Here is a 26,776-nt window from a genome sequence, read left to right as displayed (position 1 = left end):
CAGTGGAAATAAGCATATTCCACCCAAGATTGAAAATTGCTATCGCAGCTAAAAACCCTAGCTCAACCAAGCCAATTGAATGCACAAAGCCCAAGCTTTTTTTTGAATTACTATACGTTGTGAAATTCTGATTTCTTAATATCCGAAACTGAAATTGCATTACTAAGCAAAGGAATTAGGTACAGAAAGAAACTTCCAAGAGAGGGAAATTTACCTGAAGACTTTGATTCCATTGGGGCTGGCTGAGCACTGGAAATTAGGGTTTTGATTTGGGCGAATCGATGCCGTCGGGGAAAATTTTGCTATTTGGGTAATTTTTAATTTATGCCAAAATTTGAAAATTGTTATATTTTAACGAATAATATAAATATAGTACTTTTTTTTTTTTAAGTGTCATGCCTTGCAAGGTTTTATTCATGAACTTATATATAATATAATATTTTGCTCAAAAGAAATATATAATATAATTTATTTGAGAAATGATAAATAAATAAATAGTTATTACTACCCTCATCATGATGAGACTTTTTTTTTTTTTTTGAGGTTTAGTTATATTTATAACCAATTTTTGATTACGTAAGAGTTATCTATTCACAAAATATGTAGTTGAGAATGTAGAATAAATTTTGGTAAGAGGTTTACCAATTTTGACATGAAAACACTTAACTATTAAGAAGAATTCAATATATGAAACCGAGAGTGCAAAAGAAAATAGTATTAGATAGAAATAAGATGAAAGAATAGAGCAGAAACTAAAGGAATGTTGTGGATTTGCAGTTTAAAAGACCACAACGTGAGAAAGGGGAAGAGAGGAACAAACGAAGGGCGAAAATTTTTTTAAGGAAGTTTACAAACTTACAATTGGTTTCAGTGGGGTTTTTTATTATTTATTTATTAATTATTATCTCTATATGTTAAGAGAATTCAAAAAGTTAGCTATTGCCTTTTTGACTTATAAAAATATTCCTAATTTAGTTCACTTATTCTTATTCCAAAAACATAAGAAATGGGGTTAAAACTGTAAATAGACAAAAATTTTAAAAAAAAAATGAAAAACCTATAAGCTAAAAACTCTCCACTAAATAGTAGATAGATACATGCTACCCAATGTTTATCACAAAAAATTGAGTAAATTGCAAATTACACACCTAAAATTTGAGAGTGTTTGGATATTACATCTTGAAATTTGGAGAGTAAAAATTCAAACACAAATAAAATTTAAGGAGTAAATTTTAAATTCTGAAACATTAGGGTATAAAATCAAAATACTCTCAAATTTCAGAGGGTTAAATCTAAATTTATAAACTTTATAGTGTAAAATCCAAACGCTCTCAAAATATAGGAGTATAATTTGCAATTTACCAAAAAAAATACCCCACCTTCTATAAATAAAATAAAAATAAAAATAAACCACAGCATATTTTCTATTAAAAAAAAAAAAAACTATCCCAATTTCTGTCAAATGAAAAACTACCCCATCTAGAGTGGTTTTTTTTAGAAGGTGGGATAGTTTTTTCTTTTTGACAGAACTTGGGATGGATTTTTTTTTTTTTTTTTAATAGGAAAAGGAACTTTGTATCTTTATACTATCTTGTGGATAGTTTTTGCCCCGTAGATTTTTCACTTTTTGGTTTTTAATTTTTATCTATTCATGGTTTTAACCTCATTTCTTATACTTTAGGAATAGGGATAAGTTTTCAGTCAAAAAAATAAATAAATAAGGATAAGTTAATTAAATTATGAGTATTTTTATAAGTAAAAAATGTAATAACTAATTTTCTAAATTCTCTTAATATACAGTGTAAGGGCAAAATTTGGTTGCAAAGCCCAACAATGAAAAGGGCTAAGGCTTAGAGAACCCAAAACAATGAATTTGTAGAGAGTGGGCTAGAAATTAAACTCCAGTAAGCTGGACAACAATTACAGTACGTTAAACGATGCTTAACAGAATGAATAAACAGTTTTGTGCAAAGAAAATCCTCCTTGGCAAAGTCTAAGAAAGGTAATTCTTATATATTTCTATTGGGCTTATACACAATTACAGTTTTTAAGTGTACAGTGATTTTCCTACTGATTCTCTCTCCCCCTTGTAATGGAATTTTTCTTCTTTGTATCCCCCTTCTTCATTCCATCTCAGCCCCTCCATGTGTAGATCAAGTTGCTAGCTTTGACACTTGTTTCATCAGTACCTTCCTGAAGTTTTTGTGGATAGCTATAAGGTTGAATGTTGCTGTTCAGATATCACCTCCACATTAATGCGGTCAGAGAGTTAACTGCAGAGCATTCAATGTGATGGTAGCAGTTTTCTTCTTAGATATTTCTTAGTTTTCTTTTGTCTTATCCCAATCTAATGCTCATCCTTACCAGTATGTCTGTCTAGTGCCTTGTTCTTGATGAAAGGTCGAATTGTTGACCTCTACTCTATTTAGCCAAGGAGGTGTTTCTCATTGGACTATACTCCCAATCCCTCATGACTGGACTTCTTCCTTGGACTACTAGCTTGTATGCTCCCATTAGTATCCATCTGCCCACGGCCTAATATCCATTTCTGGGCCCTTTATCCCTACATATAGAAATCATGAAATTTTAGAATTCTCATCTAACGCATCAAATAACTACAATGAAGTAATTTCTCACTATTGTTTTAAATATTTTAATAATAATAAAGAAATTAAAGTAATACATCTATTATGTAAAAGATAAAAATTGTGATTTTTTTCTTGATTAGTGTTTAACTAGCTAAAGTCTTGTGCGTTGCACTGTTACTCATCAACTTATATACCATATAATTTATTTGAGAAATATTAACTAAATGAATAATTGACATATATATATATATATATATATAGAGAGAGAGAGAGAGAGAGAGAGAGAGATATTTCATATATAGTTTCAATTAATAATCACAATGATGTGATTAAATCTAAAATTAGGTTATACATGAAAAATTTGATCGTATTATCTTAATAAGGTTAAAAGAAATTAAAGTTGTACCTTGTGAAAGAGATTAAAAAAAAAAATTGTGATTTTGTAAGATATATCATATATAAGATACAGGAAAATAACACTTATAAGAGGGCATAATAGTGAACCTCATAGTTTAAGCATTATAAAGTATATACTGTAATAACTTAGTAGTGTGCAAATAATATTTTCTTGGGTGTGTCCGATACTTGTTTCAAGATTAAATATAGAGACAATGAGAGATAAATATTTGAAAACAATCCATGTAATGATTCTCAAAAAAAAAAAATCCATGTAATGGTTTTTGTTTATTGGATAGGTTGGAGGCTTTTTTTTTAGTGTGAGTATTGCTACAAAGTCGTTGATGCTATGCTTGCAACTTTACTAAGGGAAGCTATAGGTTAGTAGAATGAATTCTAAGTAAATAAATTAGCAGATATAGCAAAATAATCACTTGAAAAAAAAAAAGAAAAAAAAAAAAAAGAAAGAAAGATAAAGGTGAAAACACCATTTTGGCCCCTACATTTTGGGATTACAATCAATTTGATCTCTACATTTTGGTAACAGCCAATTTGGTCTTTACCTTTAGGTCACTAACAAAAAATACTTAATTGGCAAATGGTATGCTTTGTTGGCACACTTGAAGCTGACATGGCAACCAAAATAATAATAAATTTTTTTTACTGACATTAGAAAAATGCCACCTCAAACTTATCAATATTAAAAAAAAAAAAAAAACTATAAAAAACCAAAAAATAACATGAATTTAGATTTGCGAAGTGGGAAAATAGATTGTACATGAACTCAAAGAACATAAGCCCCAAAAACTATATAATTAAATTTATTTTCAAATGGGAAGAACACAAATTTTTTTTCCATTTCGCCTTAAATTTTTTAAAATTTCGTTAGTGGTGATTTTTGCAAAACAATGTGGAAAAATAGCATCTCGAGATAGAACTCGAGTCTTAAATGTTCGAGTTCTAGAGCTGGCAAACAAAAATTATCCAGGTGGAATCCACGTAGAACTCGAGTTTATAATACTCGAGTTCCTCTGTTTTTCAGTTCTTCATCTTCTTCAGTTCTGCGTTCTTAACTCCAACTGCAAATCCAAATCTCTATTCAAATCGTTCTTTGAATCAGCGCTTTCTAATTTAGATCGTTCTACATTCTCCACTCCAAATCTTTGTTTTTCTTCTTCGAATCTGCGTTTTTCAGATTGTATCTTCTTCTTCCTTTGGATCTGTTTTTTCAGTTCTTCAGATCGGCTTCATCTTCATCTTCATTCTTCGGCATTTTAAGGTAATTAACCTTGATTTTCAAACATTATAATTAGTAGGTCACGTTTTCAAACTATATTTTTTACTAACATCTCGACTCTAAGAGGCTCGATTTATGGCCTATAAATTGAGTCTTAAATACTCGATTTTCATGGGTTAATCACGTCTGATGTGGCATTTTTTCCACGTGGCGACCACCTGGAAATCGAGTCTCTAAGACTCGATTTATATAATGTTTTCTCTTTTCCAATTCCCAGCACGTGTCTGATGGGTTCCGTTCCTTATTATTATCTTCATCATCTCACATTTTCTTACCCAGCAAAACATTTCTTGGTGCTACTATCAGAGCAGAAGCCGCCTTCCAAGAACATCAAGCCTTGGACGACGAGGTCTAGCCTAAACATCAAGCCTTCCAAGAGCAGGCTTGGCGTGGGTCGCATGGGTCGCAGCAGTGCGACCAGGTCTTTCTCTCTCTGATCTGATGGGTTTTTTCTCTCTCTGATTTGATGGGTTTTTGGGTTTTTATTTTTTTTAATCTGGATTTTAGATGGTTGTTGGGGGTAGATTTGGTTGGATGTTTTGTACTGGCTAATCTGTGTTTGTGTTTTGTACTTGCTGGAATTTCATGAATGATTTAAAGAACAAATCGAGTCTTTGAGCGTCAATATATAAATCAAGTTTCTAAGACTCGATTTCCAGGTGGACAAACTGCCACCTCGGACCCGATCAGAATATGAAAACCGACCCTCAAAGACTCGATTTATAGTCCAAAATCCGAGCCTCTTAGCCTTGAGATACTAGTAAAAAATATAGTTTGAAAATATGGTCTACTAATTATAATGTTTGAAAATCAGGGTTAATTACCCTGAAATGCCTCGTTCTTTAGATACTTCTCAAGTCTAAGAAACTCGAGTTCCATGTAAATAAATTACTCCATCTCAGCACTAAAACTCAAGTCTTTGAGACTCGATTTTGTCACCGAACTTGAGTTTCAAAGACTCGAGATACTAGTTTCCTAAATGCTTTCAGAACCTTCCTAACTAACGATATTCTATCCCCTCACTATGCTAGTCTCCAAATATCCCCGAAGAACACAAACCAAGTACATACATATTTGAACAAAAATTTCTTTATAAGTTCAATCCAAAATTTTTATTTATAACAAAAGTTACAAAACAAGTCAGGTCAAACTCAGTACATTCACAAAACAAAGGGATAATATCAAATAATTAAAATCAAAGAAAAACAAGCACAAAATGGTTCCTCTCCCTCTCTTTACGATTAAGACCCACCTCCATGTTTCTCTCTTCCTCTCCCTCTCTTTCTCTATTCTATATCTCCGTCACACCTAGATCTCTGTCACTATCCATAGCTGCTGTCGAGACCAAGATTTGCTCATCTCTCAATCTCCCTTTTTCTCTCCCACTTCCGCTTCGTGTGTGTTTGTGCCATGGCCATGGCTCAAGTTCGTCACAATGAGCTTGTCATCTTGTCCCTAGCAACTAAGTTTAATGGAGGTGGTGGTGGAGAAAGATGAAGTCGAGCAAGAGCACACCAAGTATTGTAAAAAAGCCGATTTTTTATTTGGGTGGGTTAGTTGAAAAGAAGTTAGAGATCAGAGGTTGATGTGCGAAGGAGAGGATTTGAAGAAAATTTAGTGATATCTTGAAGGGGTTTCAGTTTGATCTATGTTTTCCAACTTCCCAAATCTTAATTCATGTTTTTTTTATTTTTTGGTTCTTAATATTTTTTTTCCTAATATTGATAAACTAATTTTTTTACTTAGATGCTGAGGAGTAATGATGATAAAATTTTTTATTATTATTTTAGTTGCTACATCAGCTTCAAGTGTGCCAACAAAGCACACTGTTTGCATGTGGACATTTTCCGTTAGTAACTTAACAGTAAGGACAAAATTAATTGTAAATTGAAAATAACAGAGACCAAATTGACTATAACCAAAATGTAGTGATCAAATTGAATGTGATCCCAAATTGACTATATATATATATATATATAGTTCTACGCCTAAGATTAAGAGGAAGAAAAAAGAGTAGGATAGAGAAAACTAATGAAATACTAATGATAATATGGAGTAGAACTTTCAATGGATATAGCTTTCTCAAGGTATGGAGAAACAATTGAACTATAAAATTGTCTAAGAGGGCTGGGATCTTTCAATTTCGGTTTTTTTTTTGGTTGGAAAAATGGTTTTGTAGTTCAATTGCTCAATATAAGTTTAGAAAATCTTAACCACAATTTATAATTTTCAAAATTAAAGTAGACTAGTTGCTAATCTGTGCAATGTACGGGATATATTTCACTTTGCTTGAAGGTAAAATAACTTAAAAATGAAAAAACATAAATAATTCCAATATAAAAAAACTTGAAAATGAAAAACATAAATAATTCCAATACAAAATAAATGTTGAATATACAATATTCTTTGCAAAATGTTATTTGAGAATAAAATGATCATCAAAATGACAAATAAAATTTAAAAAAAAAAAAAATCATGTCCAAACAACTCATCAAAGTGGAATTTGGTTATTACTAAGATCCTATATGTAACTTACTGAAAAGATATCATGTCAGTCTTGATCTTCATTCTCTTTTGCATAGTAGTTATAACATTTAACTTCTATGTAAAATTTTGCTTTAACTCAATTGTCATTTTGGGATAAATCTATAATCATTTCATCTTCACTACTGGTACTCATCCCACGTCTTTCACCATTGTCATCCTTTCTTCCTTTCTTCGTTTAAAAACTTTTGCAAAATCTGAAAATTGAATAATCCCTTTTTTTTTTTTTTTTTTTTTCATTTGCCATCATCAATATTCCTAAAAGACCAAATTTTGCATGCTCCTACAAGAAGTCATACTTATGCAAATAGTAATTTGTAGTAGAAAGAGAACTCAACATGCAAACACAATTATGGCTTGTAGGGACTACTAAATTGGTAAGATCCATGGGAAGCTTTGAAATCTAAGGAGATCCAAGCAAGGCTCTTCTATCTTGAATTTTAAAGGTAAAAATATATCGTTTTATAACATTGATGTTTCAAGATCTTTTTTGGTAATAAACTATGCATTTAATTAAAATTTTAAATAAACAAAATAGAGTTCAGGACAGAGCCTGTCATAATTGTAATACAGACCCAAGGAATCATAGAAGACATAAAGACATCAGTAGGGGCCTATCAAAACACAATCTTGTTGTAGATGTCTATTTTCTTGCAAGAGCATCTGCACTCTGTAACTCCCCCCACCTTGATCAAAACTACAACTGTCTCTTTGAAATTCAAAAGCAGAGAGTAGCAGAAACATATTTGCTGATGCTGCATCATAAAAATTCCCACATGAGAATGAAACCCTTCCAGTACGAGAATTGTACCAGCTAATCTGAGTAAATAAACATAACCTTCTATACTCTAGAATAACTTTCTACTTCTTTCTAAGTATTAGGAAAAACAATAACCAAATAAACTTGAATATAGTCCCAAAAGTTGTTGGTTAGGACAGGTAATGAGAAAACAAAAAGAAAAAAGTTCCATCATTATACTACTTGTCACATACCTTCAAGAATTTAATACTTAATATTCCATATTAAAGAAGAATGTGAGGCATCAACTGCATACTTTAGTTGAGGTGGCAGTGGCACACTTGTAGGTATTGTATGTTCTAACTTATTCCTTAATGAAGATATCAACTGTTTATGCCGTGATTCTTTTCTCTTCAATACTTGTATATATGCATAAAATCCAAGCCATTCAACTTCTTCTTCCTCCAACTGAAGTATTGGCCGGACATCAGAATAATGGCATGCAGAATGCATCCGTTTCTTTATGAGCTTGTACATATACCTAACAAGTCAATCAATAAAGACAAAGAACTGAAAAAATAGTAGAAAATAAGTAACTTTAAATTTGATAATTACATTTTATAGTTCTTAAAATTTAAAGATTGTGAATACTGCACATGGGGCTTCAACAATGCTAAAAGATCAACTAAAATCAGCACAGAAAAACTTCTCTCAATAAACCAAGTTTATTAACCACATACACTGTAAGATAAACAAGAATTACATTCATACCTCAGAGATCTTTCAATAATGTATAAATAGAATCCCGCATGAAGTTTGCATATGTACGATAAGTCACAAACATAGCAATGAAACTTCATTGCACATACCAAGAAAGCCTGATATATATTTAATCTGATAACAGCTGCAGAATTAATATTTGAATCAAAGAATATAGGGTGGCATTTAGGTCTCATAAAGCTACACAGCTTTGCCCTCAGATGGCGGCCTGGTTTACTTTGCCAGCTGACAGTAAGAGTCGAACTTAAATGATTATTCAGATACCTGTTTAGCATATGGAACAAGTTAATTGGGGAAGAAATTGAACTTTCACAAATTCTGGCTGGAAAATCAATAAGAATTAGAATTAATAAATAAAAATAAATCAAGCGACAGCCAAAAGGAAACTCTCAAGTATAATTGTTTGGAAGAAAGAAGATATACAGCCAAATAAGAATGCTAACATACGATTTTGAAAGTACCAAATGTTATGGCCTTAAGGGCAGTACTTATACATCAATAATTTTTTGATAATTTGATAGTTGGGGAATGAGGGGATTTGAACCCTGGATGTTTAATGTTGGAAACGCCACGAAATGCTAGTTAAGCACATGGCTCTTGGCAATATACATCAATAATATTTAGACTATAGACTACAGTCTGCGCAGTATCATGTTATGTACACTTCATGAGTAGCCTGACAATGATTTGGAATGATTTCAAAGGTTCAAATGATTGTGTCCCAATCTTAGCATCTGAAGCTAAAGCCCACCAATAAAACAAAAATGTTGATTATCCATCAAGACACCACTAGGTAAATTCCAAAACAGAAGATCATAAGATATATCTGGCAAGTAGAATGACAACAAAGTAAGTAAAATGTATATACGAAAATTAACTTAGTGTAGTCTGCCTGAACTTCTAAAGTGCAACAGTTGAGAAGCAATCCACACCATCGAAGAAATGAAATGCCATCTTCACCCACATATGCCCTGCTTGATGGAATCCCTGATAACTGTCCAATATCAAAATTATGAGAAAATTTGCCATCATTCATGTAGCAGTTGTACTCACAAAATCCTCTTTGCAGCCTGGAAAAGTAGCTAGCAGCCTGCTTCTTTGAGGTTGAAATGAAAAGATAGTCATCAGTAAATCTAAGAAGTATATATCTATCCCCACTACTTTCCTCTGCAGAAGCATCCATAGAAATATGTCTTCTAGATATATCTTTACTGGCACCTTTACTAGTTTTTTCAAGAAATGGAATGATCAAATTCCTTTCCAGATGTCCATAGTATAATGAGCAAAGCAGAGGTGACAAAGCACTTCCTTGAGGAATACCTACACCTTGCAAAAAATACTTTTTATCGAATTGCAGTACATTGTACTTAACATGTTCCTTTAAAATGAAAAAGAACTCTTCTTTTTTCACATGCCTGCTCCACTCCTGTAAGAAGAAAAAATATTAAACAAAAACTTAGCTTCCTCAAAAGAGATGATTTCTTTACAAGTATAACGATTCAGAACAGAGGCATTTCATTTTTCCACTTTAAAAGTATTCTGTCCCATTCGGTTGACATCTACTTGTGGAGTCCACTAGGATGATTTGACACTTAGTTTATTGAAATATTAAGTGATGTCTGTTGCTTCAAGCTAATAGGAATATCAATTGATAGGGAATGAAGTGGCATTTACCTTTTCAACTATAACAATCATTACATCTGCACAAGTGAATGAAAAAGATACATTCAGATTCAATTTCGTTTTAAAACATAATTCTCAGATATCATTGAATTATACTTCCACCTATACTTCACCAAATGCAGATTGGAGGATAAAGGGCATGAAAGATCCCCACTAGAGTTCCATGTATAAGGGTGTGAAAGAAAAGTGCAGTGACATGAAATTGCATTTTATTAGTTCAGGCTCGATCAAATTAATCCCTATGCATAGGGAAGTAAACGATATATTTTCATTAAATGTAGAAATGATGAAAAAATCCTTAAATGTGTATGTTGGTAACATGTAGTGTGCTTAAGGAAATTCACAAGTCAAGGACCAAATTGAGAGAGGAGTTTGAATCAAAGAGCAGCTATGCTACGTAATGGGCAGAACTGACCAAACTGGAATAGAGGCATGGTGGCAGCTCTTCAACAAAATAGATCAATTTTCACTGTCAAAATTTTCTGGAAATGGGTAAATTTGCCACAGGAACTTCTGCATGGCAGCTGCTTTTAGTCTTGGGCTGTTAGTGATGCAAACAGCAAAGTTTTCAAAGAAAAAACAAGGTTAAATACCAAGAGATTCATGATTTGTGGTCAAGTTTTGATGTGGGCCTTCCTTGGCGTCTTTCATCATAGGTTACTTTAATTATCATGGACTCTTAATATTAAGTATTTTTAGTTTAGAAAGTTGTTGGTTTAGTTTTGATAGTTTTACTTGAATAAGGGCAATTTGGTAATTTCCACATTTATGGAATGGGCTGTCCTTGGTTGTACTGAAGGCCCATGAGTCTTTTTTATGTTTTCAATCCTTTCCTATTTGGTTTAAACATTCTTAAGTCTTTTTTGTTTGTTATTAGTAATAATAGTAGAGGAATAGCTTATTTAAAGTCTCTAGGCAAGGATTTAACACTCACCAACATAAGGCTTTATTGTAGTAAATAATAATTACAGAGAGTTTGATTTTAATAAAATTTCAGCATCTTATTTGAAGCTTTGAGGGTGTGACTACCTCCTCATACCTAAGTGTGATTGCTAAGGAAAACCTAAGAGTGGTTGTCCTAGTGTTTTTTTCATTCTTTATTTTAATGTTATTTTCATCTTTTTTTAATAGCAAACAGCCATCAACCATTCAAGATCTAATCAAGAATCTAATTTAATGCTGAATTTCTAAAGACCCTACTACATCAGTTAGGATAAAAGCTTGATGACAGTAGTAATATGGAACAGAAAGAATACTACCTAGTCACCACAACATTGATGCATCCAAAAATCTTATTACAGCACATAGATACACCACATGGGCTACAAATACTTTATTCTTTATCTTCTTTAATGTACATCAATGCATAGCTGACATAGGCTGCATATGCTTGGAGAATGAGAACATTTGGGGGACTGAGGAAAGTTGGTTCACTAGTCAAAGCATAACTGACCTAAGACTAAATCTAAATAACCAAATACATTTTTTAAGACCAAAGTACCCTTTTGGCCCTTGAAGTTTTGGTTTGGTTTCATTTCAGCCATTTACATTTCAAAATTTTCATTTTGGCCCTCCATGTTTTATTTCATTTTCATATTGGCCTTACCATCCATTTCTGTTAGTAATCTTTTTCTCTCTCTCTCTTTTTTTTTTTTTTTAAGTATTAGTAATCTAACCATCCATAATATGTTATTTTTCCTACAATAAGGAAATTACTACATTCCACAACATTATAGAGCTAGTATTTCATGAATAGTTAAATACAAAGGACACTTAATGATTAGATTACTAAAGGAAATGGATGGTAGGGTCAATATGAAAATAGAATCCAACATTAAAGACCAAAATAAAAATTTTGAAACTTATTAAAGGGTTAAAATGAAAACAACCCCAAACTTTAAAGACCAAAAGTTATCAGTAAGTAACACATGTATCCAACAAATCTTGAACCCACAACCTCACCCTCCACACTTTACCGTTACAAGGGAAGAGGTGTCATTTGAGCTAGAGCTCATTGGCAACCCAAATACACTTTAGTTGACGACTAAATAAGAGTCACAACCAACTAACCAGTTCCCCGGCCATAACAAAATAGACAAGAATACCCTTGTCATTCAGTACAACAACCAAATGAGTGCCCGTCAATCTCTACAAGTACCAAAATTACCCAAAGGGTAGCACAATCAGCTGGGCCTAGGAATCACTCAGAAAATCTCTGCAAGTACCAAAACTATTTTCATTTGGCAGAGAGCTTCATTTGAACATCAAAACTTCTAGTACTAAAAGCTATGATTTGATCTAGAAAAAAAGGTAGTCCCCACTATTTTGCAAAATCAGTGACAAAAATATAAAGAATAAAAGTCCAACTCAATAAATTGCTTAAGGTGCTTACAGGATTCTAAAGACTATTTGTATATTGCAGGCACTATGCGTGAACGTAAGGTAGTAGTTAGAAGGGTAGTAAGAGCTGATACTATGTGACCTAGCTGATAAAAAGCAAAAGCAGTAATCCTTAAAATATTCAATGGAAATAGAAAAGATCTATAAGAAAACATATCACCAACTTTGCTTGAAGATTGACTTTAAATAGTTACCTGGTTAACAAAGACAGTATGCAGTAAACGGTAAGGAACAGAGGACGTGACTTTTGGAGTGCTCATATTTTGATCCATCAAGACAAGGTTCTTATGAACCCACAAAGATTTGTGTGTGCAGACTACTTGATGGGACTCTTTAAGAAGATATTCATCTTTCTGTATGATATCTTTCATTACAGTAAGCAGCTTATCCTGATCAATAGAATCAAATGCTTTTCGTACATCAGAAACAACAACAAATGCACCAGGCATGGTTGCCAACCTATTTTTCAGACCAATTAGAAATGGACATAACTTTCTGTAGACGTCATTGTAATCAAAAACTGATGATCCCAGCTTCTCAGGTTCTTCCAACATTCCTTTTAAGACAGTGTGTGTATCACGAAGAACAATATTTACAGACTTGAATTGATTAAATTTAACTTTCTTTGGACAAGGTTTTCCTTTTCCATGCATTCCACATGATTGATTTTCCAAAGAGGATTTTTGTGTTGGCATTCTTGATGAGGCTTTTAGATTTGCCAGCATCCTCATATCATTTCCTTTGGGACGAAGTCTTAGCTTTGAGAAGCCAAATTTTCTGTTTTTCATAATATTTCTAACAGTCACATCATCCAAGTCACGATAGCCCTGATCTTTCAAGCAAGTGACGGTGTTATTTATCAACTTCTCCCAAACTGACTTCCTATAATAATATATATCTTGATTCCCATGCTCAGTTTCAGTGACATAGAAGTTTGCTTGCACCAGTGGTACTACTAGACATGAAAAGAGCCAAAAGATCCAGCTTTCCATAAGTTTATGTCTCAAAGCATATGCAGCATCATCCAATCTTCTGGATCCCTTATGCATGTCAACACTCTCCCCTGTTGCATATTTTTGGTTTTGATTACTAAAGCAACATGAAAAATTTTGAGTTGATAGAAATGGGAACTCTGATACTTTTAATTTATGCACGCATTTCTTTAATGAGAACTTCTCAAATCTTCGTAGTTGAATAAACCAGGCAATATTTCTCCTTAATATTCTCCAGTTAGAAGGAGTTCCTAGCAATTCTGTAGGAACTATACTCCTAATCATTGCCCATACAAATGACACTACCTGACTTCTCAAGCAATAGCAAGTATTTGCTTCAAACTGAGGTTCAGTTTCCTTGCAATATGCAGTATGAAAACCATGAGCTTTCTCAGGATCATTTTTCTTTGATTCAACCTGAAATGAAAATTTCAGAAGTATTATATTTTTCTTAGAGGAAGGAAGACGTGATTAAATTAGAGTGATAGCTTAAAAGATGTGCAATGCAGTGTGCAATTCTATGATGAGCTCCCATTTAACAAACCCCCCTATCCCCTCAACTGAAAAATTCAGAAGTATTATATTTTTCTTAGAGGAAGCAAGAAGTGATTAAATTAGTGAGATAGCTTAAAAAATGTGCAATACAGTGTGCAATTCTATGTGCAATACAGTGTGCAATTCTATGATGAGCTCCCATTTAACAAACCCCCCTATCCCCCCCCCCCCCCCCGGCGCGTGCCCAAAAAAAAGGCCAACCACCCCCACCCCCACTAAAAAGAAGAAAGAAAAAAGAAAATTGCATAGTCAATCTCAGTTTCCACAGTTATCAAGGCATGGATATTATGCACTACGGTGTTCAAAATGCATAGGAAACTGAGCAAGGTGTAACCTCATAATGTAAAATTGAGAATGCTAATTATGCATTCACACAACTTGTACACAACAAAATAGTCCCAATACTTAACTTAAAGCTGGTGCTAGATTTTCCAGTATCATTTAATTCTGGAACAGCACAATGCTTATCCAATAATCTCAGATGTTGGCAACACTGTGTCCTGCATACGACCCTCTTAAACAACTTAACAAGTGAGTGGTACCTTCAGAACCAAAAACAAGCAGTTAAAGCAGAACCACCCACCAAAAATAAAAAACTGATGTATTGGCTTCAAGTGCAATTATTTAATGCCCTAATATGATCATAAACATGTCCATATTTTATACGTCAGTAAAAGTTTTCGTGTATCTGTGCTCTAAGACACAGTATGGCTTCCATCTGAAGAAGCCCATTTTAATGGTAACCATCATTTCATTCCAGACTTTAGTCTAAAGTACGAACATTGGCTATAACATTGTTGTCCCCTTTGACCTTAATCCCTTTCAGAGCCTTTAAACTGCAGTCCTGGTACTTGTTGAGCAAACATTGTCATTACTCATGATTGAAAGTTTGGAACTATCTCATGCATAAGTCTCCTATTCTATCCGGCAGAGGAGCTATTTAACGGTTCCATATCTAAGAGCTTATAAGAACTATGTAATCAATATTATACTGTAAGAAGAAATTTGGATTGTAGAGATCAAATCATTAAATTGAAATCAATAAAGCCCTATAAGGTATCATCATACAATTAAAAAAATGATCCACAACCAAAATATATGAATATGCCACTTACATGCATGCTGATTTGTTGACACAGAAGCCACTACTCTGGCAGCATGGCATTTCCTGAGTTGCATTTATCTCAGATAAGCCAAAGATATTGCCAATAAGAAATTTTGCACCAGCAATATTGGACTTTAGAGAATTTAGTATATCTGAAGATTATTAAGGTACTGTGTTCTTTTGCACCAAAGAGAAAGCATGGCAGAAGCTCATAGCATCACAAACTTTAAGGTCAAACTGTGTTTCTTTGGTAAATAAAATGCATAATTGCACAACAAAAGAAGAAATAAAAAAAAAAAATACAAGGGGTATTGACAACCAAAGTACCATTAGTTGCCGATCATTCAGTCTATCAAGTCAGGTGAAAACAATGGAAATGAAAGGCAATTTTATAATGGAGAGAGGACAAATTAGCTACATGTACATTTAAAATTGAACTAGAGGATACGTTTTACTGGAAACATTGATGAAGAACGTTCCATGTCATAAAACATGGATTTCCGATTAATATAAGCCCCCTTGGCGACTACCAAGGGCTTAGGAGCTTGTGATACTGAAAAACAAGGCATCTGCAGAATAGATCATATCCAAAAGGAAAATTTTCAAAGTTAAAAATAAATAAATAAACAGTAAATATCAGGGAGAAATGTCTATCATTGCATTGAACAAATCTAAATGTTCACTAGGAGGCATAAAGTGATTCAATCTTCTTAATATGTGTAATGTGTATAGATCAACCAAAATTTAGTCTCTCTAACCCTATTGAGGCAAAGGATCTTTTAGTCACTGACAATCACATCTATCTCAGAATCTCCATGCCGACAAACACCATTCTAGCCATGTATGTTTTAATATTGATTATGGTACTGATATCTCCTAATTGATGTTCTACTTCCAGCTTCTGTTACTTTCTTGGAGATGCTCATTAACCAGAAGAGTGAGCCTTGACATACTGCATCTTGTTCTCGTGCTCAAGCAGGCACCATGAGTAAATAGCCACAACTACCTGCTGAGATTGTTTGGTTGTATGTCTTATGTTTGCTACTTTGTTGGGAGATTACTATTTCTGCACCTAAACCCTTTACTCTGATAATAGAAAGGCAATCACTATTAATCCAGACTTTCATAATGATAACACAACAGTGACACTCAGTTTGTCATATACAAAAGAAAGCAAAAAAGGAAATCAATGTAGCTGTAAATGATTGAAATGTTTATATACAACGTAATACACAAACTCCATTATCAAAATTCAATGGGATGTTATCATGTCATGCTCCAAAAATCTTTGATAACAATTCAATTATCAATTCATGTGGGGATCATTAATAAAAGTGTAACCATACTAGGCACACAGAGCATATATCTAAAAATTCTTCTAGATCAGGCCACAATATTAGGTTTCAGGTACTAAAAGAACCTTTCTCTTTCTATTAGTAAGTCACACGGGCATTTAGTGAGCCTTGAACCCTCAAACTCACCCTCCAACCATTATTGTGGGAAAAGGAAGTGCCATTGAGCTAGAGTTAACTGGCAGAATGGAACCCCTCCAACATATCAAACCAAAATTGAACTTGACAGAAAGATCCTTTGTAGGGAATCACCTTTTCACAACTATTTAAGCAAGAATTCACATCATCCTGGAGCCTCCCAGATACGCTATCTTCAAAATTTAAATGCCTTCGCTTTCTATGACGCAGCCAACTAAACGGCCTTGAACGCTTTCTAGACTTTGCCACTATCTGATTTGAGATTTTTGGAAGTTCCTCATTTGAGTCCCCTTCAGTATTATTGGTACCAGTTCCAGTAATTGGTGTGACTTCTTCCAATAAACTCGTTCGAGAACACTTGTTTCCATGAAGCCGACTAAATGATCTTGAACAACGCCTAACATTGGAGCCAACACAATCTCTACTGAGTTTCTGTATTTCTAACATTGAGTTAGCACCGTCAACTAAAGCCCTCTTCTTGTTGGATCCTGAGAAAAGTTGGGAAAAAATCACCACTTGGACTCCCATCAATCTTTAAGAAATGAGATGTTATATAACGACTGAACTATCCAATGCAAATACAATAACCACAAAAGCAAAAAGAAATAAGGACAACAAGAAAAGGGAAAGACCTATTAGAAACGAATGTCCACAAAATGATGGGAACAGGTCAGGTAAGAAAAGACCAAGAAAGAAGCAGGCCTAAGTCAGAAAGAGGCTACCAAGCAGAGGATTAAGGTATCAAAGACTATGGTCGCGTTTGGCCTTGGCTGAAAAAGGTAGTTTATTTTTACTATTATTCATGTATTCTATTGCACTTTTTGATGCTATTTATGAGTCTCACTGTACTATCCATGAGTCTCACGGTACTGTTTCAGCTAGTTTTTAGCTTTATCTATACTACTTTCAACAAAAAAATTTCAATTTCAGCTAAATAAGTTATTCTCAAACGAACTCGTGAGTGTGTGTTTGGCATGCTTAATTTTGCATACTTATTTTATTATTTAGCTTATTCTTACTATTATTCATAAATCCCATTATACTTTTTAGTATTATTTAACTAATTTTTACTTTTATCTACAGTACTTATTGTCAGTTTCAACAAAATAAACTAATCTCAAACAGAGACTTAGACAGTTGCATTTTATCCCATACAACAGAAGTGCTTAAACTTTAAAAAAGAAAGGCAATATGTACCATCGGATTCTATTTATTATTTATTTAAATTGTAAAATTGATGTGGCTGTGTATAATTATCTGATTGTATTAGAGTGTTCTGAACATGGTCGCATTATATATATTATTTAAAATTTTAAATAATTTGTATTCACCAACCCTTTAGTTCTGCATTGGATATTTCAATAAACTTCATTTTACACATAAGGCTAAAATATTAACAAAGCATTTTGAAAAATTAGGGGTCTAAGTGTTGTGAAAATATGTTTAGGTGAAAAAGTGTTGTGAAAATACGTTATGTTATTTAAATAACAAAAACTGATATTTAAACAACAAAAATTATTGTTTAAACAATACTACCAAACATTCCCTAGATGGTACTTATGGTGATGTGTGTGCGTAGTAACATTATAAGGGAATTTTGATGCAACCAACACATGTTTACAGAACTTGTACAGGTCATTACCACATTTATCAAGTGAAGTAGGTTGATCCTGAGGCTCCAATGTTTGGTTGGAAAATTTGAGGCATAAATCACTTATAGGAGGCCCTGATACCTGATAATGTTTCTTACAAGGAACTGGCACAAATATTGATGTGTACTTTAAAAGATAAAGCATGACATCATCCCCAACCTGCATAAAACAAAATGCAAGTTTCACCTTAATTCATAGTAAAAATAGGTAGCCATTGATGTAGATGTTAGTTAAAGAAAAAAAAAAAAAAAAAACAGAGAAGAAGTACCCTTTGTAAGAGAAGACACCAAGCTGGAGAGCATAGAAGTTCCATAATGGGGGTTGAATGATTAATCTGTAAACCCCATTTCCCAAAAAAGGTTGATAGCAGCAACATAGTAAGCAAAACAAAGAAAGAAAGAAAGAAAGAAAGCTTGCCTTATCATAAGCATTGCAAATAACATTAGAAGACATGGGTTGCTCAGAAATCAGTATTTCAATGGTCCTTTGCACAATCTGAGATTGGGACCAGCGAGAGTGGGGGTTGAAACGCGAGAGAGGAGGCGCATTTTCAGAGAGCACAAGGAAGCATTGATTCAAGAGCTTCCGGTACTGTGGGGGGTCCTTCTCGTCTCTCACCAATGACGACATCGAAGAAGGCTTAGGCAGCAGCGACTCGATTGTGCTCGCCAGACTCCGCGCGCGCTTGCGGAATAGCCGCCATAGCACCTCCGGAACCCTCCTCCGTTTCTTAGTCTTAACCATTTTTGTTACCAACGCCAACAGGATTTCTCTTTTTCTTCTCAAAATCACAAAAAGATAAGGAAACTTGTTTTTTCTATGCTTGCCGCTTCACTGCCTCAAATCAAATGTAATAATAGCAGGTAAAGATTTCAAATTTTCAATCCATCGTAAGTAGTGCCATTGAAATGACATTTTTCCCGCCATCAATAACAACGGCAACATTGTCTCACAAGGATGATTTGTTGTGAAAGTCAACATAGAAAGAAAAAAGCAATTTACTTTTTTTGAAAACTTTTTACAAGGAAAGAAAAAAGTTTTTTTTTTTTTTTACAATTTTATATCAAATAGAAAAATGACAGGGATATACACATACTCATTCCCACACTTTACTTATGTGTCAACTCTTAATTGGATTTCAACATTTTCACATGAGTTTACCGCATGTACTTGAAAAAACTGAAATCCAAGAAAGATTTGAAACATAAACAAGGTATGAATTTGGATGAATGAATGGGTGTATCCCTAATTATTTGAGTGTAAGAATGAATGTGTCCCTAGCATTTTTCCATAAAATATCATAACACATTAACGCCCCATTTTATTGCCTCAATCACTCCTTCTCTCTTTCTCTAGTCATTCTCCCTTCTAAATATCTCTTCTCCAAAATAAATCAAACCCCCATGCTTCTCTGACCAAACTAAACCCTCATTTGGGAGGAAGGAATGGAATGACAAGATTTAGCAAGTGGAGCTCTCAAAGGCAAGAAATCGAAGATTGATTACTTGGGCTCAAGGATGGCCAAATCCAATGGGAAAGGGGTACCCAGCATGATCAAACTTGAAACTGCTAGGTTTTTCTCAATATATCATGGGTAAAAGGAATCGAGTCACATTTTCCTTAGTTAGGTTCCAATATTACTCAAATTCAATTCTTTTTTTTTTTTAAGGTCTAAATTTAAAATAATACCACGTCAGCTGTATCAAAATCTATAATTTATAAACATAATTGCAAAATTATCAAATCAGGTATTTCACCACTACTCTTATGGGTATTAATGGGGTGATTATTTTTGTGTACATATTTATTATTTATTGAATTTTGATACAATTGAAGTGATATTATTAATTTTGTGTGTATGTAACAATATTCTAAGCATTCCGTTTAGCTCACCCTGATTGCAACGTCACACTAGTCTACTTTAATAGCATTGAAATTTGTGGCTAACCTAACATGGTCTTTGACTCTTGTTGCACGACTTTAATAGCATTGAAATATGTGGCTAATCTTTCCCTCCAAAAAAGAAATATGCAGCTAACCTCTTTTGACTTTTGTTGCATGTAGTGTAACGCTGCAATCAATGCGAGCTAAAAGGAATGCTTAGAGCATCCACATCCGGATCTCAAATCCTATCTTATTTTACTATTCTAAAAAACTACTTTATTACTTATACCATACCATTTTTCAATATACCCAACATCCCAACTTTTATTTTCCTATCCTACTCATTAAAATAATATTTTTACACAATAAAATAATATATCCTTAAACCCAAATAAAAACAAAAACCCAATACCCAAATAACCTCTTCAACCAACTGCTGCTTCAACCCAATACCCAATACCCCAGAAACGCCAGCCACAAACGCCATCCAAACCGATCCTCAGCCCCAGAGCCACCACAACCCACCACCGACGCACTACACACCTGACACCGCCACTGCCACCACCAGCATCAACTCATAATTTACCGTCAACACCCAAAAAAAAAAAAAAAAAAAAAACCCAGGCAGCAAACCCACCCTGCCACCCACTGACCCAAAACCCATTCCGACGGAGCCATAGACACCCACCCCATCGTCGACCCACCAGCCACAACTACTTCCACCACCTCCACCGTCGGCCCACTAGCCATAACCACAAACCCAGTAGCTGAACCAAAAAAAAAAAAAAAAAAAAAAAAAAAAAAAAAAACACAATCCAATGGCAACACAGCACAGCCAAATCCAGCCAAATCAAAATCAAAACCAAAATCAAAATCCTAAATCAAAATCCTAAATCAAAATCAAAATCCAAAATCCAAAATCAAAAATCAAACCCATTTGTTCTCGCAAAACCCAAACCCAAACCCATCTGTTCTCACCGGCAGCGATGGCGAGAGAGAGAGGGTCGCCCGTCGCCGTCTGGATTCATCCCAAACCCGTCATCATCATCATCATCTTCGACCCAAACGCCAAACACCACCCAAACGCCACCCAATCGCCACCCAAATTCGACCCTCACGCCGGAAACCCACGACCTCCACGCCTCCACCACAGCTTTTCTGATCAAGCCTCCACGCCGTTGCCTCCATTCCGTTGAAGAAGAGAGAGCAGGAAGAAAGAGAGAGAAAAGAAACAGAAAAAATGAGAGAGGAGAGAGGAATTTACTGGGATAAATGAGAGAGGAGAGAGAAATGAGAGTATTAAAAAATTATTTTTTTTTATAACATTCAGCTACAGTACCATCTTACATTTGAGATGGTACTGTAGCTAAATCCCAAATTTGGAATTGGCATTTAGCATATGGCCTTCCCATTGTTGAGTAGTTTTGGGGCTTAAATGCCAAATGTTTCTAACATTTGGCATATAGAAGCTCCACTGCTGATGCTCTTAGGAGCATGGAGAATGCTACATCCAAATGTAAGGAGAATTTGGCATTTTAAGTTTCAAAGTACTCTGCATCAGGGAATGTTAAACTCAGTTGTTGCAAATTTTTTTGCAATACTGCTACAGTGCAATTTTAAAGTTAGAATTGCACTATAACAGTATTCTAAAAAAAAAAAAAAAAAAATTATTCCACCTTTTTCTCCTGAAATTTCTCTCTCCTTTATCTCATTATTTCAGTTTTCTTCTCTCTCTTCCTTCTCTGTTTCTCCATCTACTTTCTCCTCTCTTCAGACCCAAACACCATTCTCCTCCCAACATCAACATCACACATCATAGTGGCTCATTTTTCTGGTGGGTTGTGATTCAGCGGGTTTTGTGGTTGCTTTTTTTTTTTTTTTTTTTTTGGCGTGGGTCACTGTGGCTGTGGTTTTTGGCGTGGGTCACTGGGGTGGTTGTGGTTTTTTTTTTTTTGCTATGACTGGTGCTTAAAGGAAGAGGTGGGTATGGCTGAAGTGGGTCATTGGTTGTGGTTGGGTCATGGTTGGGTCCGGTGTTTGGGTCGTGGTTGGGTTGTTAGTCGTCGGAGATTGCCAGTGTTTGGGTCCGATGAGGTCATGGCAAGATCGGCGTGGGTCACGGTGATGGGTTTGGTGGAGATCAGCGTGGGTCACCGCATGGTTGGCTGGTTCTTTTGGGTTCTGCCTTTCCGATGGGTTTTTTTTTTTTTTTTTTTTTTTTTAATATTGGTTTTTGTTCCGATGGGATTTTGGTGAGCAGTGAGTAGAGGTGGGTATGGTGGAGGCGCGGTGGTGGTGACTGGGCAATGGAGGTGCAGTGATAGAGGTTGAGGGAAGGTGAAGGAAAAAATTGGAAAAAAAGAAAAAAAGAAAAAAAATATATTTTATTATGTAGATATATTATTTTAATGTGTAGTATGGCAAAATAGAATTTTGGGATGTTGGGTGTGTTGTAAAATGATATGGTATAATTGATAAAGTAGCTTTTTGAAATGATAAAATGGGATAGAGTAGCATTTCCTGATGCTAATGCTTAGAGTGGATTAGGATTCAGAGCAATATCCCGAGCTAAAAGGAATGCTTAGATCGGATTAGGATCGTGCAAATGGCGGCTCCAAGTTAGAGTCAGGGTAGTCACAGGACTACCCTAGCCTAGAAAAAAAAATCATTATTATATATAAAATTTAAAAATTTTATGACTTTTTTACCTTAAAATAAATGTGACCACCCTAAGTTTTTTTAGGTCCAATATAATTAAACTTTGGACAAAATTTAGCAACAAACTTGGTTGTAGATTAATGTTACAACTCCACTCAATATTTTTTTATTAGATATGAATTTTAACAATTCCACAATTAGATTACATTTTTTTTCCTTATATCCTCCATGTTTGCAAAACTTCAAGAAGATTAAAGATAAATAGCTTATGTCATCAATCAAATGTTTAATTTTTGAGCTTTTGTAATCTAAAATTATACACAAAAAATAAGTTTATAGATCAAATAGTAAATAACATTCGATTGACATGAAACTTGACATGTGTTTTATGAATATAAAAAACATACAATTCAACGGTTAGATTTTCAAAATATGTAATCATGTTAATTTGTTTAGTGAAAGTTGTAGTTTTAGGTTACAACTAAGTTTGTAGTCAAATTTTGGTCATTTTAACAATATATTGTACAAACAAAAAGAAAAATCCAAGAAAAATTTTATTTGACTAAAATTTTAAAAGAGATATAGCTTGCAGCATTGATAATGAGATATAACTATTTTTTTTATTAAATATTGTATAATTTAAGTTTCTTAATGACCACATTGGAAAAAATTCATAGAGCTGCCACTGGGTGCAATTCATCATTTCCATTCACAAATTTTATTCACTTTTCACCTTTTTAATTTTCACTTTTTACTTCTTTAAAATTTTTCTTAACTTTTTTGAATTAATGGTTGAGATTGAAAGTTGCTTTTTGCAACTATTAATCTCAACCATTCAGAGGAATTGCATCAGGTTAGAGTAATGTTGCACCAGCTTTTGACACCAGCTTTTAGGAAAAATTATTGAATACTCCGGAAGTATCATAAATGCGTACTCCCTCCTCTCACATGAATTGTGGGTTCCACCATAAATTTAATTAGTGAGACCCACAATTATGTGAGAGGGGAGAATACGCATTTATGATAATCCAAGAATACCTAATAATTACCCAGCTTTTAGTATTAGCTTTTAGTTTTTATGTACATCATTTTAAAACTTTACTTTTTCCTGTATTTTCTCAAATTTTCAAAAATTTTCAAGATACAAGTATATTTTAGCAAAATTTTTTTAATAAAAAGCTAAATACGCTGTTTCTAAACATATATATTAGTTAGGGTTGGGTTTTTAATTTAAGTTGATGAATTTTTTTTTTTTTTTAAGAGTTATAGTACATTGTTGGTTTGGCAATTTTTTTTTTTTTTTGTTGGGTCCATTTTTTTAAAATAATTGTTTTGTGAAAATGAGAGTCCTTTTGATAAGAGATTTCTAGTAACGTTGTTTGTATTTATTGGAAATACGTATGGGTGAAAAAGTGTGTGAAAATACGTATAATGTTGTTTAAACAACAGTGACAAACGAGCTCTAAGTTACCAAAAACTATATAGTTTGTCTCATATTTAACTAATAAGCTACCGAAAATTATAAGATATTGAACAAACACTCAGTTAAAGAAGTATTTGCTATTTATTTTTACTACTTTTCAATATAGTGAGACTTGTTGGATTGTTTCATAAACAATTCATTCACACACCCTGTACAATATATATATATATATATATATATATATATATATATATATATATATATATAAATGGCGAAGAAACAAATTATATATATATATATATATATATATATATATATAAATGGCAAAGAAACAAATTTTGAAATATCTTGATTCCATTCATGACTAAAATCTTGAAAATTTTAGAAATGTTACAAAATATTTGACACTCGTGAGAAATGTCAATTATTATAGTTTTTTCATTGATGTGTTTGATAATAATATTTCCTTTTAAATTCTAAAATTATTTATTTATGTACACTTTTTTTTAAAATACATTTTTAGAGGAAAACTATTCTTTATGAACTTTCCAATGCAACAAGTAAATCTAATAACTTTCCAAAAAAAAAAAAAAAAAAAGAGGAAAAAGAAGTAAATCTAATTAAGAAGATTCTAAAAAAGTTCCTTCTTTAAAATTAAAAAAAAAAAAAAAAAAGTTAAGCAAAAAGCTACATCTAAAATGGCTGATATTTCTGTTTGGTAAAGGCGTAAAGTAAAATAGCCTAGTAAATAACTCCAGTTAGGTCTATCTTCTCACCCGGATTAGGATTTAGTGCAATTCACCCTACCATGTCTCACAAAAATATTTTACTTTTTACTCTACTTTAATTTTTTTTCTTAACTTTTTAAATCAATGGTTGAAATTGAAAGTTGCTTTTTGCAACTATCAATCTCAACCCTCCATCCAAATCAAAAAAAAAAAAAAAAAGAAATCTCAACCCTCCATAGCAATTGCATAAGGTGCAATACCTAGAGCATTGCACCTAATCTCAATCCCTTCTCACCCATTGTGTACTACTGTACCGGTCTCTGTGTACCACTGTACCGGTCTCTGTTTGGCCATATAATTGTTAACTAGTTCATAGTTTTAGTTAGGGGTGTGCAGCCAACCCACCAACCCACCAAAACCGACCCAACCCAACTAAACCCGCCAGGTTGGGTCGATTTTTAGGACTTGGTGGGTTGGGTTGGGTTACAAAATTTTTTTTGATAGTGGGTCGGGTTGGGTTTGTGTCATAAAATTCCAAACCCGTCAAACCTGAACCGACCCACCCATATATTTAATATATATATTTAAAATATATTATATAATTAATAAACTTTTTTAAATAACCAGCTCTTCCTATCCTATATAAAAACCAATTAGTTCACACAAACGCAAGTAAATTACTATTGTTGTTTAGTCATTAGTGTTGTTTGTCTTTAAAGAGTTACATTGATACTAATCTTTGGGTTTTTTAATATGTTTATATTAATATTTTTTTCTACTCAATTTAATAATTAAAAAAATTGTCAAACCCATGGGTTCAACCCAACCCGCGTGGGATGGGTTGGGTTGGATTGAATTTTTTTTAACCTGTCATGGTGGGTTGGGTCAAAAAATCTCTTTAGTCCGACCCAACTCGACCCATGCACACCCCTAGGTTTAGTGTACAAGTCTAAGTCTTTTTCACCATTAAAAAAAAGTCTAAGTCTTTTTCTTTTTAAATTTAATTTATGGAGTATTTAGTTTTTACCTTGGTTGATATATGTGTATTATAGTACCACTGTACCACTACTGCCACAGTAGGCAATAGCTTTAGGCTTTAGGCTTCATCAACTCTCCCCTTTAATGTTTTAATAATATTTTATATTAGATTTTAATTTGAAAATAGTGGTTTTCTATTTGGTTACTTCGATTTTAGTAAATTAAAATTTTCTTTTTTAATAATAAGTAAGAGCATTCTTATCAATAGAGTTTCTCTCCCAGGTAGGAGTTCTCTCCCTCTCCTCTCAAAAAAGGAGTTCTCTCCCTCTTGTCTTTTAGTATCGAGCACTCCCTCCCTCTTTCTCCATTTGGGTTTTTTCCTTGGGTATACCCATCACCCCTTCCTAACGCCGCCATGGAACAAGCGGTGGTAGATGGATTACTCAACCTCCATCTCACAAAGGAGGAAGAAGAAGAAATCTCAATAACAACAAGGAGCAAATTAGAGCTTCTAGAGGAATGTGCTTTGAGCCTCTTTGGTAGATTGCTATCAAACTGACATCAAAACCAAAGGGCACTGAAGAACATGCTGAGATTAGCATGGAAAATGGGCTTCGACCTGCAGATTGTAGATGTGGGAAACAATATACTACAGTTCAAATTTAGCTCCGAGTACCAACTGAAGTGGGTTGAAAAAAATGGGTCATGGAATTTCGACAATAATCTCCTATTACTGTGCAGATGGAAAAAATGTCTCTCAGATACAAACATCACTTTCACCCACTCCCTTTTCTAGGTCCAGATTTAGGGACTCTCCTTTGAGCACATGTCAGACGAGGTAGGTAGAGACCTTGGAAATAGTTTGGGGAAATTCATTGAGTCAA

At 33.7% G+C, this 26,776-nt stretch overlaps 2 protein-coding genes across 3 annotated transcripts in view; both read right to left on the bottom strand.

Moving 5' to 3' along the window:
- LOC126726386 (pre-mRNA-processing factor 39-2) overlaps positions 1-382 on the bottom strand; it is a 29,083-nt gene extending 28,701 nt beyond the window's left edge. For both annotated transcript variants that reach the window (XM_050431633.1, XM_050431634.1), the window contains exon 1: positions 215-382. In XM_050431633.1, coding sequence (XP_050287590.1) covers positions 215-233 — 19 coding nt within the window. In that variant the 5' untranslated portion in view covers positions 234-382. The remainder of the gene's footprint in view (positions 1-214) is intronic.
- Positions 383-7,229: 6,847 nt separating this feature from the next.
- Positions 7,230-18,565, bottom strand: LOC126726385 (telomerase reverse transcriptase-like). Its single transcript, XM_050431632.1, has 12 exons — positions 18,490-18,565; positions 18,212-18,380; positions 16,684-17,057; positions 15,528-15,648; positions 15,090-15,231; positions 14,385-14,516; positions 14,126-14,129; positions 12,622-13,836; positions 9,223-9,770; positions 8,336-8,608; positions 7,819-8,105; positions 7,230-7,580 (listed from the first exon to the last, which is right to left on the bottom strand). Exons 1-11 carry the CDS (start codon positions 18,532-18,534, stop codon positions 7,829-7,831), a joined length of 3,300 nt encoding a protein of 1,099 aa, XP_050287589.1. The 5' UTR covers positions 18,535-18,565; the 3' UTR covers positions 7,230-7,580; positions 7,819-7,828.
- Between the last annotated feature and the right edge of the window lie 8,211 nt (positions 18,566-26,776).

Source organism: Quercus robur, chromosome 5 (assembly GCF_932294415.1).
Source record: "Quercus robur chromosome 5, dhQueRobu3.1, whole genome shotgun sequence".
Classification (NCBI taxonomy): domain Eukaryota; kingdom Viridiplantae; phylum Streptophyta; class Magnoliopsida; order Fagales; family Fagaceae; genus Quercus; species Quercus robur.
This window is presented reverse-complemented; position numbering and strand designations above follow the sequence as displayed.